General features: G+C 30.8%; 1 protein-coding gene across 1 annotated transcript in view; it reads left to right on the top strand.

Annotated features, from left to right (window-relative positions):
• LOC107449839 (aldehyde dehydrogenase 1A1) overlaps positions 1–12,441 on the top strand; it is a 29,015-nt gene extending 16,574 nt beyond the window's left edge. Inside the window, exons 4-12 of the mRNA XM_043042329.2 lie at positions 97–223; positions 931–992; positions 1,861–2,103; positions 3,316–3,418; positions 5,701–5,885; positions 7,109–7,431; positions 10,896–10,970; positions 11,075–11,114; positions 12,327–12,441. Of these exons, the coding sequence (XP_042898263.1) occupies positions 97–223; positions 931–992; positions 1,861–2,103; positions 3,316–3,418; positions 5,701–5,885; positions 7,109–7,431; positions 10,896–10,970; positions 11,075–11,114; positions 12,327–12,359 (1,191 nt within the window). The 3' untranslated portion in view covers positions 12,360–12,441. The remainder of the gene's footprint in view (positions 1–96; positions 224–930; positions 993–1,860; positions 2,104–3,315; positions 3,419–5,700; positions 5,886–7,108; positions 7,432–10,895; positions 10,971–11,074; positions 11,115–12,326) is intronic.
• The last annotated feature ends 1,342 nt before the right edge of the window (positions 12,442–13,783 follow it).

Raw genomic sequence — 13,783 nt, 5'->3', positions numbered from 1 at the left:
AATACTTTCGTGTACAATATGACATGCATTGCGTTGAATAAATTGTTTGAAATTAAATTTAATAATATTAATGGATTCTTTTGTTCACTTTTTCAGAACTTGCAAACGTTAGAAAATGGCAAACCTTTTAAGGATTCTATTGGTGATATGAAGTTTGCTATTAAAACCTTGAGGTATTACTCTGGTTGTGCCGATAAAATCCATGGAAAAGTCATACCAACTGGTAAGAATTCGTATGAATGTTGTTTCGAAAGTAATTGTTATTCTCTGTTATTAAGGATTAATTTGTCACTGAGAAGTATAAAATATTTATCTGTTTCTCAAAAGGGACCGAATAATCAATGTGACTCAAAAGTGACCGAATAATCAATGAAAGAAAACCGGAATAAGAAAGAGATGTATAATTTTGCTAAGTTCTGCTAAGATAACTAGTGTGTATTCCCACGAAGTTTCAAATTTAGATATAAAGTTTGTCAACAGATGGTATTGTTGACTAGAAATAACTATAATATTTTTCTTCATATCTTAGATCACTCAAATGCTTGCGTAGGTGGCTATTAATTTTTTTTCTCAAACTGAGCAACATTGTTGCACTATATGGTACTGGGTACTCTATTGAAAAAACATTTGTATGTTTTTTTCTCAGCAATGCTATAAAGAGACAAATTTTCTAACTAATTTGATACTCGGTGAGAATAAAATTCTGGCTTCCCTAAGCAGCACTCAGTTAACCACATATTTCTTTCTTTAACTGATTTTTCAAATAATGGATCATTTTTGGGACCCTCTTATTTAATATTTCTCTTGCGAGGTGTAAAAAATAAGTATAATTTGTTTTTTGCTTTCTTATTACATTGAAATTATCTTTATATTATTCAAAATTAATTAATTACCTGAAATACATTTTTTGGTTAACACTTTTATTTATAGATGGAAATACATTTACATATACTCGTTTGGAGCCTGTTGGAATTTGCGGTCTTATCATCCCCGTAAGTTTTTTTTTCTTTTTTCCTAATAGAAATAAAGTTGTATTTAGCGTATTGAGATTCTTTCTTAAAATTGTAATATTACATAGACAAAGATTTCTAATTAACTACGGGTCTACTATCTCTTTGCTTGCTATTATTCTCCCAGGCCCTACTGAAATCTGCAGGTTGTAAGCACAAAGCTCCATTAGTCGGAATTTCAAACCAAATTTAAATATTGTTTGCATACAAAATGCTTTTGCAATATTTATGATAAGGGCAAATTATGATATATTTGTAAATTTCAGATTATATTTATTTCAATTTTTTCTAATTTATAACTCTAGCAGACAATTTTTAGGAAACATACACACACGCAAAAATAAATTAGCATTAAAGGGGATCACGTTTTGTGACATATGTACTATATTTGTAACAAATGTGGTACCCTAGGCCCGGACCTCTCGGGTCTTACGATGTCCCTTCCAGTCCCAGAAATTTTTTTTATGTCGGATTGCTTGGGAACTGAAGTCTTTGCTATCATCATCTTACTTCATAGCAGATCGTGACTATTTCTCTCCCCCCCCATTTTTATTTATTTTTTGGGGTTAATCCATCATATTATCACTCCATTGAATTCGGTGCGGTGACTCCTTAGGGAATTTAAAAAACTTAAGATAACAAATTAGTGGTCGGACGCTTAATGCACCCAAAAGTAAAACAATTACCGCACTTGCAAACGAATATTTCGCCATCAAAAAATGTGATGTAAAAAAGAAAAGACAGATAAAAGAAAAAAAACTAGATATTGATTGGTAAAAATAAAGTCAACATACATGTGTTCACAATTCTATTAAGTTCTTTTACAGTGTTTATTATCTATTTGTTGTAGTGGAATTTCCCTGTGCTTCTGGTGACCAATAAAGTGGGTCCCGCTCTTGCTTGTGGAAACTGCGTTATCTTAAAACCTGCTGAGCAGACTCCATTGACTTCCATCTACATTGCGGCTCTTTCCAAAGAGGCTGGCTTCCCTCCTGGTGTCTTCAATGTGGTGCCCGGATATGGTCCAACTGCTGGTGGTGCACTCACTCACCATATGGAAGTGGATAAAGTTTCTTTTACTGGTTCTACCGAGGTTAGTATATATCTGGTGGACATCGTTTCTTTTTCTTAAAATGTTTACATAATGGATCTTTCATTTATTCGAAACCCTTGTCAAATATACGGTAAGAAAAAATGCTGCCTTATTAGGAGTAGCAAGTCAGCATTTAAGCTAGCAAAAATTTAAATGCTATCGATGAATCACTATCTAGGAAACTGGGATGAAAACATCAAAACCCATTCGATTTTTTATAGAACATGGAGGTGTTTCTATTAATCTCCTTTCAATGCTTTTCCTTCCACCAGCAATCAAGCAGAACTTGATTTCTTTTCTTCAGTTTCACCTTCATCTCTTGTGCTTTGGCAGATTTTAAAAATGTTTCTTTCTTGATCCATTACAGTCGTTCGTATATCGAATCTCACCACAACAAAGGACAGTAATGATTTTAAAACACTGATTTGATGATCTGTTCCCTACTTTTTACGAATTATGTTTTAATACCAGTCTTTTGACGAACTCTGAAGCTACTTTTTAAATTTGATGAGATTAAATTGTTTTCTTATCTAAACTGGAAATTTCATTTGTATCTCCTTCAATTTTTCTTAAACTTATTTTTCACCCTCCGGACTAATATTTTATAACAAGAGAAAATGCGCCTATATGGAAAATGTGGTAACACATTTGGGATTAAATTAGAAATACTTCATTCATTTAGTTGCATATTAGGGTTAGTAAAATAACAACGGGGAAATTTCAGAACCAAATACAGATTTTATTATATTTTGGTGGACACATATGCTTAACTTCCCGAAAGTATTTTGGACATGATCCAAAAACTGAACACTGGTATTTAAATGGTTAATGTATTAAATAAAATTGCCTGTTTTTTTTTTTTGTTTTTTTTTTTNGGGGGGGGGGGTTGATCAGCCCGGTTAATAAATGGACTTTTTTTCCAACATTCAATTACATAACAAATTGTAAAAAGTTTAACAATTGCTGCTAAGACCTTTAACTAGCTTTAGTTACGACTGTTGTATTGATAAGATTATTTTTCTCCCGAAAAAATTAAAATTCCAAATGGTAATACGTCAATCCAAAGACATGCACTTTTTCAAACAATTTCTAGACTGCCCACATTACATTTGGAATGTTTTATTCTTAATTAAACTAAGTACGTTATGTTTCGACCTGGGACTTACATTTTGTACAATTCTGACTTAGTATTTATTACTGATTTATTTTCAGGTTGGTAAGCTTATTCAACAAGCTGCAGGCAAAAGTAACACTAAACGAATAACACTAGAAATGGGCGGAAAAAGTCCGTTAGTCATCTGCCCAGATGCCGATTGTAAGTATCTAAACAGATTATCCATTTCTGTTTCCCAATTTACTTTTCTATTGAAAATAAATCTTGCTTAAAAAATGTTTAATCTTAGCAAAAATTTTCAAAGCGCGCTCCAAAACTTCTTAAAAATTAACATCGATTCCATTCACAATATAATCATCCACAAAAAAAAGTATATCGACATTATAATGTCGATCTTGAACTCAATGTTTAAGAAAATATTTTTAATACCTTGTTCATCAATAGTGTTAAGAAAGCTCTTAACGCAAGAAGTTGAGCCACAAAACAGGGAAAGTGATTTGATAAAAAAAAGTTTTAATATTTGTTCAGGCAAAATATGTTATAGGTATATTACCATTATATATTAGCCTCAGGTATATGATCATTATATATTAGTCTCAGGTATACAGGGATCTGTCCAGACATTTTGTGAAAGGTCCGTTTTTGTAAAATTGTGAAAAAATTACTCGTAATTTGTGAATATAAAATAAACGTTAAGTCACATTCTTTCAACCAGGGTCCGCTTTTGTGAATTTCTGTAAATAGGGTTCGTTATTGCAAAAAAACTTTTTCAAGGAGTTTTTAAATTGTAAAGACATACAAAATTATGCTCAGCACGGTAAAATTATAATTAAAAAAAAAAATTAAATTTTCAGAAATAAACAGCAATTGCTGCTTCTAAATTAGAGACGCAACATACAAAAATTTGGTATTTAGCCTATACTGCTGAACGCAGAATATTCATTTCAGACGAATAATGGAAGAATCGTCTGCCGAAGACAAAACTTAATTCTTATACATCCATCTTTCTTGTTGTCTACCCTGGGAAGGGTTTATTCGATTAACAAAGCAATAACGAAGATAAAAACAAATTTGTGAAGGATCCGATTAAAAGATAAATTATTTTGTGAAGGGTTTGTTTTTAAGTTAAAATATTTCGTGAAGGGTCCGTTTTCATGGAAAGATATTTTGTGAAGGGTCCGTTAACGGACCCAAATTTCTTCTAAACAGACTCCTGGTATGACCATTATATATTAGTCACGTGTATATGACCATTATATGTTAGTCACGGGTATATGACCATTATATATTAGTCACGGGTATATGACCATTATATATTAGTCACGGGTATATGACCATTATATATTAGTCACGGGTATATGACCATTATATATTAGTCACGGGTATATGACCATTATATATTAGTCACGGGTATATGACCATTATATATTAGTCACGGGTATATGACCATTATATATTAGTCACGGGTATATGACCATTATATATTAGTCACGGGTATATGACCATTATATATTAGTCACGGGTATATGACCATTATATATTAGTCACGGGTATATGACCATTATATATTAGTCACGGGTATATGACCATTATATATTAGTCACGGGTATATGACCATTATATATTAGTCACGGGTATATGACCATTATATATTAGTCACGGGTATATGACCATTATATATNGTTTTCATGGAAAGATATTTTGTGAAGGGTCCGTTAACGGACCCAAATTTCTTCTAAACAGACTCCTGGTATATGACCATTATATGTAAGTCACGTGTATATGACCATTATATGTAAGTCACGGGTATATGACCATTATATATTAGTCACGGGTATATGACCATTATATATTAGTCACGGGTATATGATCATTATGTATTAGTCTCGGGTATATGAATATTAATATTGTGTAATATATGTACGAGGAAAATAAAGAATCAGACTAAACAAGTATAGTTCAGATTGCTTGAAAAATTTGGATGAAAAAGAAATTCTTGTAAAAAAATTTCTTTCCCTATAGAAATATTTTAATAATACTAAAAATTTTTAAACGAAATTTTCAAAAGTTTATTTTTGAAAAACTAAGCTGAAGTACACAATGGCTTATTTGGTTAATTTATATCAATAAAGAAAAAATAACTTATCAATGAAATTTTTTTAACAAAGAATTTATTCTTTGCTGAATTTTTAAAACACAATGTAATAAATTTCTTTTAAACCTGTTTAATATACGTTGACAAAATTCAAACGTTTTATTAATCGAGTTGCAGACGGTTAAATAGATTATATATGTATATTGTACTTATATTTTTATTGTTATCATGCTTAATAAACCAGAAATGGGACGAAAAATTTTGTTACAGAGTCTGATTTCCCCCCCAATAAAAATTAGGATAGGATTATTGACCAAATATCCTACCTTAATTTTTCTTAGCTTGTGTTACTGGTAATATGAACTGTAAAGTATTTTTTTGTTTCTAGTGGACGAAGCTGCTGAAATAGCTCACCTAGGTCTCTTCATGAATCAAGGTGAATGCTGTTGCGCAAGTTCAAGAATTTTCGTCCACGAAGACATTTACGATGCTTTTGTGGCCAAATGTAAAGCACTAGCCGTAAAACGAGTTGTTGGTGATCCATACGATGAAAAAACTATTCAAGGACCTCAGGTATTCCCTTCCGTGTCCATTTTCTCATACCAACTGCATCAAAAAAATTTTTCATTGTACAGAGAGTTCAGTTATAAATTTCTTTTATATTTTCAGAATTGTTATATTTTAGTACTTCATAATTAAGCGAGAAAGGATCGTAAGTGGTATCTGAATTTTGCTTAAGACTTAAATGAAAACATATAAATTTTGTTTGCTTCATAAAACTCAGGTGTTAAAATAATTTCCATACTTATATTTTTTCCCAATGCGCACCACTTTTCGTAACATTTGGCTTTATGGTACTTATATAATGAGCGATAGTGTTGGTCTCTTTTGTAGGCATCATGTAGGTGGATCAGCATCAACCCAACAACACTAACAAGGACAGAGAGAGAAAGTACATCCATGTCCGAAGCTTGACTCGAACCCTGAACCTATCTTAATATTATCTCTTCTCTTGTTACTCTTTAAATCATGAAACTTAGAGATGTCTAATTCCTAAGGAATGTCTAATCGCCTAAGGAGTAAAAGGGAAGGAATTGAAAGGAGACTATTAGAAAGACCTCGAAGTTTTGTCAGACAATCTAAATAGTTTTGATGTTTTCATTTCCGCCTTCCTCAGCAGTAGCTGGTTTAATTTCGAAAGAGTTTTTGTTACTTTTTCTAATGAATTGCGACTCCTTTAATCTTTTATTTATTACAGTCAAAACACTGAACTCAGTTGGTGAACACTGATAGGTGGACCATGATCAGTTAGGTTATTTTTTCCTCACAAATACAGTATTAGTTACACTGACAAAAGCAAACTTTGTCCCATTACTTGACGCACAAATATTCTGTTTTTTTCCCTTTAAAGTTGAATTCAAAATTCAAAATTTGAGTGAAAAAACACTCTTAATTTGCCGTATAAGGAGGAAACGATTTCTACTGTTAATACAGCATCAATGATCAGTCTGCCACTACTGATAATTTATGCATGGTGCCGGCCTAGGACATCCTAAGATACAACACCGTGAACTAGAACATTGACCAGATGTCAATAATAAATTCAAAACTAGTTTCAGTGGAACTAAAATGTAAAGATTGATGCATGTTTTTAAAAAATCTTAGGTTTTAAGAATTTCCTCCATCCTCATTTTTATAATGACTCAGTTATTCTTAAATAAATCTTATTATTATTAAATATTTCCTCCTTCTTTAATTTTTAATAAGAAGTTTACAATTGTGGAATATTGTTTCAGATCGACGATGAACAGTTCGATAAAATCTTAGACCTCATCGAATCTGGTAAGAAAGAAGGAGCCAAACTTGAATGCGGTGGTAGCCGGCATGGCACTAAAGGATATTTCGTCCAGCCAACTGTTTTCTCAAATGTTCAAGACCATATGCGCATTGCGAAAGAAGAAATTTTTGGACCTGTTATGCAATTATTAAAGTACAAAACATTGGAAGAAGCAATTGAAAGATCTAATGCAACCTCATATGGATTGGCTGCAGGAATTGTTACCAAAAATTTGAACACAGCTACCCTTTATGCACAGCAAGTACGAGCTGGAACTGTATGGTAAGCATATTCTGTTCTTTATGTATTACGTATTTGATGCTTTTATTATGCTCATTCGGTTTAAATTCTCTTGAGTGAATGAAGATACTTTATGCTGTAAATTTGTCCATTTTGTGATTATCCAATTGCATGTAAAACATTATTTTTAAGTCTTATTAAGGTATGTTTTCATTTTCTCATTATTTGTACAAAAATATTAAGTCATTATAAATGAATGATACATTTAAGCATTTTTCAGACTTTCCTTTACAAAAATTCTACTCTTTATTTGGTAACAAAATAAAATATAATTTTATTTCGAAAAATTCAAAATAGAAAAATGTTTTTTTTTTTATTATGAGGGAAATAAAATATTTTAAAATGAAGTACAGTACACTCTCGATTATCCGTGCGCGGATTATCTGGTTTGCGGATTATCCATGCTCACTCCGGAGTCACACAAAAAATATGAAGAGAAACATTTTCAACATTAAAAAAATTTGATTCATGAAGTTGTAACACTACCAAATTTTTGGAAGCAATATTCGTTATTGGATTGCAGTATATGGAATATCAGTAGCATAGTCAAAGGTAAAATCGTGTACGTTATCACGATCTTGAAGAAAGATCATACCGCTTGATGAACAATCCTCTTCAGATATTCAATAAAAATATGCTAACAGTATTCTCGAACAAGCAAAAGAAATCTAAGGTTTCGAAATTTTAGAAGATTGGTTTCAAAGTGATGCATGTGAGCCTGGCTTCCAGTATTTGACTGATGACGACATCGTTATGTTGTTAAATCAAATAGTGATGATAGTAACTGATGCAAAAGATGTAACAAATGAATGAAATACAATTTCTCATTCTGCTGCTCTGTGGAAACTTTATTAGATTATATGGAAGGATTTGATTACGGTGACATAAATGCGGTTCGTAAAATATGTGAATCGATATATGTCGAAGGCGCATTACACATTTTTTAATAAGGAAAAATCCTAGTTTGATGTTATGCATGCAAATGTCGGTAATTTTTATATTTTTTGTACTGATATTGAATTTTTCTTTCATAAAAGGAGTTTTTGGATTATCCGTGTTTTTCGATTGTCCGTGCGACCAGTCCCGGTGATTAACCCGGATAATCGGGAGTGCACTGTATTACCACTCGCGAATAGCTATATTCTTTAAATAATTGCCTGTTCCACAATCCCGTATTTTTTTATTTATTTATTCCTTCCCCTTCTTCCATATTTTATAGCATAATATCAAGCACCACTTTATTTTACGGCATGAAATTGCGTCATCATTTTTTTATTTTTTTAGTTTGCCAGGGAATAGCCATATCAGAGTTTTCTTCCGCCGAAATGAACAGTGCGCACAAATAAAAAACGTTATCACTTAGAATAACTTATAATCTAATGATCAGATCGTCACGTTCTAGGATTCATTTTTAAAAATTCGAGGAGTTGACCCCATATGTTACTTAATTAGGGCAGACCATATTTTAACTTACGAAATCAAACACAAAAAACTACTTTTCCTGAATAAACATACTTTTTCTTTCGACGATTCCAGTGTTCATTCTTTGTGTTTGAATGAAAACTAGATAATTTTCAAGCGAAGTTAGAACGAGTCTTTCAAAAGTGACGTTAGTGTTAAAAATTTGTGTTTGTTGACATTGAAAAAGTAAATTTCGTACAATGACGTATTTCTTAAACGCGAATTTTTAGCTGTATTTATTTATTTTCTTAAATAAGCATTATTAGCTATCGGTATTTATTTTTTCAAACACGTCTTTAAAGCTACGTTAAAATAAAAGTTCTCAAACATACTCCAATTAATAGTTACTGCGGATAAAGTTGAAAAGTATCTCTGAGATAGATGAAATTTGATTCCAGGTAATGAGTGACAATATGCCCCAGATTTGAATCGTCTTCTATAACCACCTCTGTGATAAAATTTCTTTTTTGATATTGCTACCTTTCGACATTTGGAAAAAGTTCACCATCACGGATTACCGAATTTTACTCTGCCATGTTTACAGAAAATGCCTTTAAGTTCATTTAATTAAAAAAAAATTACATTTTGAAGTGAAGAGTTCAAAAGGATAGTTGAATTTTCTCCTTAGCAACTAGAACCAATTTGGGGAGAGTCAGGTAGCCCCGGCCACTTTAGGAGTATTGCTTATATTTCTGTATAATATTGAATAATAATCAATATTTTTGTATGTTTCTATTGTTTTACCATCTAATTATGTTGTCATTCCCAGGGAAGGATAGCTACGAAGTCTTTTTATACCGCCAGATGGNATCAGAATTTTTGCAAGTTGCAATCGCGCAAACTGGCATTTCGATAATAGTTTTAAATTCTTGTAAATTCACTGCAAAAACTGAGGAAAGTCATTATAGAAAATAACAAATGTCTTAGAATATCTCGCAAAAAGAAATGATCCAATATTAGTTAGAGCTAGTAAGGCCAAACGCTCCGTTCTTGAAGTAAAAGTGCGAGCTTTGCGCCAAAGTGACGTCACTAGAGTGACGTAGGAGGATCGGCGCGGCGAGAGATACTTCAAAGGAGTGAACCAGCCCTTCTATTCTCTTTAGCCCTGTCTCTGAGCAGGGGTCTGTTTAGAAGAAATTTGGGTCCGTTAACGAACCCTTCACAAAATATCATTTCATAAAAACGGACCCTTCACAAAATATTTTAACATAAAAACGGACCCTTCACAAATTTGTTTATCTTCGTTATTGTTTAGTTAATCGAATAAACCGTTCCCAAGGGGAAAAAAATAAAGATGGATGTAAACGAATTAAGTCTTCGGCAGACGCTTCTTCCATTATTCGTCCAGAATGAATATTCTGCGTTCAGCAATAAAGGCTAAATACCAAATATTTGTATGTTGCATCTCTAATTTAGAAGCAGCAATTGTTGTTTATTTTTTAAAATTTAATTTTTTTAATTATAATTTTACAGTATTGAGCATAATCTTGTATGTCTTTACAATTTAAAAACTCCTTGAAAAAGTTTTTTTTTGCAATAACGGACCCTATTTGCACAAATTCATAAAAGCGGACCTGGTTGAAAGAATGTGAGTAATTTTTTCACAATTTCACGAAAAACGGACCTTTCACAAAATGTCTGAACAGACCCCTGATAACCACCTCTATGATAAAATTTCTTTTTTGATTTTGCTACCTTTCGACATTTGGAAAAAGTTCACCACCACGGATTACCGAATTTTACTCTGCCATGTTTACAGAAAAATGCCTTTAAGTTCATTTAATTAAAAAAAAAAATTACATTTTGAAGTGAAGGGTTCAAAAGGATAGTTAAATTTTCTCCTTAGCAACTAGAACCAAGTACATCAGTTAAGTGCGCTTTAAAAGCAAATTGTATAGTTGTAATTGAAAATTTCTTCAATTGCTTAGCTCAAATTTTTGTGTCCTCAATTGTATCTTTTCGCTTGATATTTTTTGAACTTTTAGGGTTAATTGCTTCTTTGCTGGTTCTGCCCAAGTTCCTTTCGGAGGATTCAAAATGTCTGGTCAAGGCAGAGAATTGTAAGTCTAATGATTTTATAATCAATTTTATGTTCACAATGAAAATAATTTTATGTTTTTACTTTGTGTGAATTTATTTCAAAATCTTTTCCTTCCTTCTTTAGCGGAACCGATGCTCTACATGCCTACTGCGAAATTAAAAGTGTAAGTATTTAAAATTTTACTCTGTACTCGGGGCATTTCTTAATGACTGCTTTTAATATTTTCAAAATTCAAAAGTAAGGTCAATAAATTTTACACATTAGCAAATTAATATTTAGGTTAGGAAAAACAAAAACGCTACTTAATTTAAACAAATCACTACTAGGGGTAGCGGTACTGAAATCGTTAAAACCAGCTTAATTGTCAGATAAAACTTGGTACTTCTAATAATCATTTTCAAAGCCTTTGTTTCTTCTAGTAATTTAACAGGTTTGATGTTTTGTCGTCACTTCACGGAAGACTTGAATTTACGTTGTTTTTTTCAATCTTACAAAAGTATATTATTTTTATTGTTTGTATTCTAAGATTTTAACCTACATATTAAGAGTGGTTATTATGGAACATCCTGATGCTTAGTGTCATTAAAGATATGTCATTGTTTTTAGGATATATTTGATATAGTTTGGGCTTATAATCCCAGTAAAAAATATTTTACGCAAAAAAAAAGTTAATAGAATCTCTTCAAACTTTGAAAATCTACAAGCACTCTAAAATATGTATTTTTGAAGAAAATGAGTTCACAGTTGTTTTGCTGGAAGATTATATAATGTTTTGGCTTATCAAACACGTTAATACAATACATGAATTTACTTAAGGATTACTTATGGATTAAGATAATTTCATTATTTTCAGTTCAGTTTAGTTATAAAATAATTAAATTTAAAAAATTCCTAAATAAAGCTTGAATTGTTTGCAATTTCTTGTATTTCTCCTTATTATAAATGATAGTGTAAAATTGAATGTGGAACAAATACGAACGAAACAATTTTTTTTGTTGAAGTTTTTACATCTTCAACTGAAATTGTAATACTCATTTATGAATTTAAAGAAGAAATACTTTTTAAAACAAATTGTGATAATCTAATTTTTAAAATTTACTTAAGCGAGAACAGTTTCGTGACAAATTAGAAAACATTACTCAAATTTCGTGAATTGTTTTTGGAAGAAATTTGAATACGTTATTTCACTATGCTCTTCAGTTACAAAAAATGATTTGTTTTTAATTTGTCACAGTATTTTCATTTTGTTTAGAAATTAATGTAATTTTAACACTACTTTAATGGTAGTAATTTTAGTAAATGCATACTTACAATGTTGCTTTCAGTTTAAAAACATTATGAAAACTTATCCTTTGATTTTTCTTCCTTCCTTTAGGTCACTACAAGGATTCCACAAAAGAACTCCTAAATCAATCGAGTTTATTTTTTGTACTTTTCTAAGAAAAATTGTTGTTATTGAAAGCTAATAAAGAGTTGATTTTGTTACAAAATTGTTTTTAAAGTGTTTTTTTCATGAGTGACTCTGCAAAATAAAGAAAATTTAATATGGCGAAGGTACAGCTGCTTACCTAATGCCAAAATTTAATTCATCATATGCCTGCGTGATCGTTTGCTACAATAAAAAAATAAACAATTTCTACAGCAAGCTTGTTGGCAGTTAAAAATAAACTAACTGCTAAAAAGCAATGGAAAATATCGTCTGATGAAATATTTGAATTGGAATTTAATAATTTGTTGTATAAATTTTAGAATAATCATATGTCATGTAAAATCATTGATTTTATCAAATAATTACTTTTTTTAAAAACGTTTAAAATAATAATAAAATAACCAATGCTAATGAATATTAAAGTGTAGTTTTTCCGGCATTTTTTAAGAGGAATCATTATGCAGTTTAAACTGTCATTAGTTTTTATTCTAATTTTTTAAAATGCAATTTTTCGAATTTAAAGATCACACCAATGCAATGCGACATGTGTTTTGGAAGACTATATGATGCTTTTTTTTAAATTAGGGTTTCTTTAACCCATGACAATTAAAGTATTTTTTGTATAAGAGTTAATTTGATGTGAAATCCGTTGATTGCCTTTATTGAGATTTTAGTATTACATATTATATCGCAACTGATTAGGCTATACGCCTGTTCCCAACTGTATATAATCTACTTCCTTCCTTTTTTTTTTATAATCAAACCTTGAAGTTGTGATCGCTAAAAAAGGGGGAGGGTTTAAAATGGTGGTTCAAGCTTTTATGGGAAAAGAGATTGCATGAAAGATATCTAAAAGTAATGTTAAAATTCTAGGCTAAAATCAAGCTCCTTGCTTTAATCTTAGTCTTTTATTGCTGCTTCGAACTCTTCATGAGTTTTTCATGAGAACATTCATATTGACACTTGGAAAGTTTACTTTTTACCTGTTTCACCTTTCTTTTATGTAAAATTCCGTGAATTTTAAGACATAGAGTACTTTATTAGAAACATTTTATGAGTTAACGCTATTTATTTTAAAAATTTTTATTGCTATTGCTAATTTTTTATTTGTTTTCGCCGTGCCCACTACTAAATCGAAACTAAATTTTTGCACACCATTTAAAAAGTAATTAAGCGAAAGATTCGAGCATTTGTTTTAGGATATAACAGATTGACTGAATAAGTTAGGAATAGTAATGAATTTTTAAAATATATCATATTAAACTAGCAACATTTAATATAAATTTACAAGTTTTTTTAATATATATATATTGATCATTCAACAGATTTTTTGTATTTGTGCTGAAAAAATAACATCTGATGCAAAAATTTATAAAATCCCTAACATCGACTGATATAGTAAG

The sequence above is a fragment of the Parasteatoda tepidariorum genome, chromosome 2, assembly GCF_043381705.1.
Source record: "Parasteatoda tepidariorum isolate YZ-2023 chromosome 2, CAS_Ptep_4.0, whole genome shotgun sequence".
In the NCBI taxonomy this organism is placed as follows: domain Eukaryota; kingdom Metazoa; phylum Arthropoda; class Arachnida; order Araneae; family Theridiidae; genus Parasteatoda; species Parasteatoda tepidariorum.
This window is presented reverse-complemented; position numbering and strand designations above follow the sequence as displayed.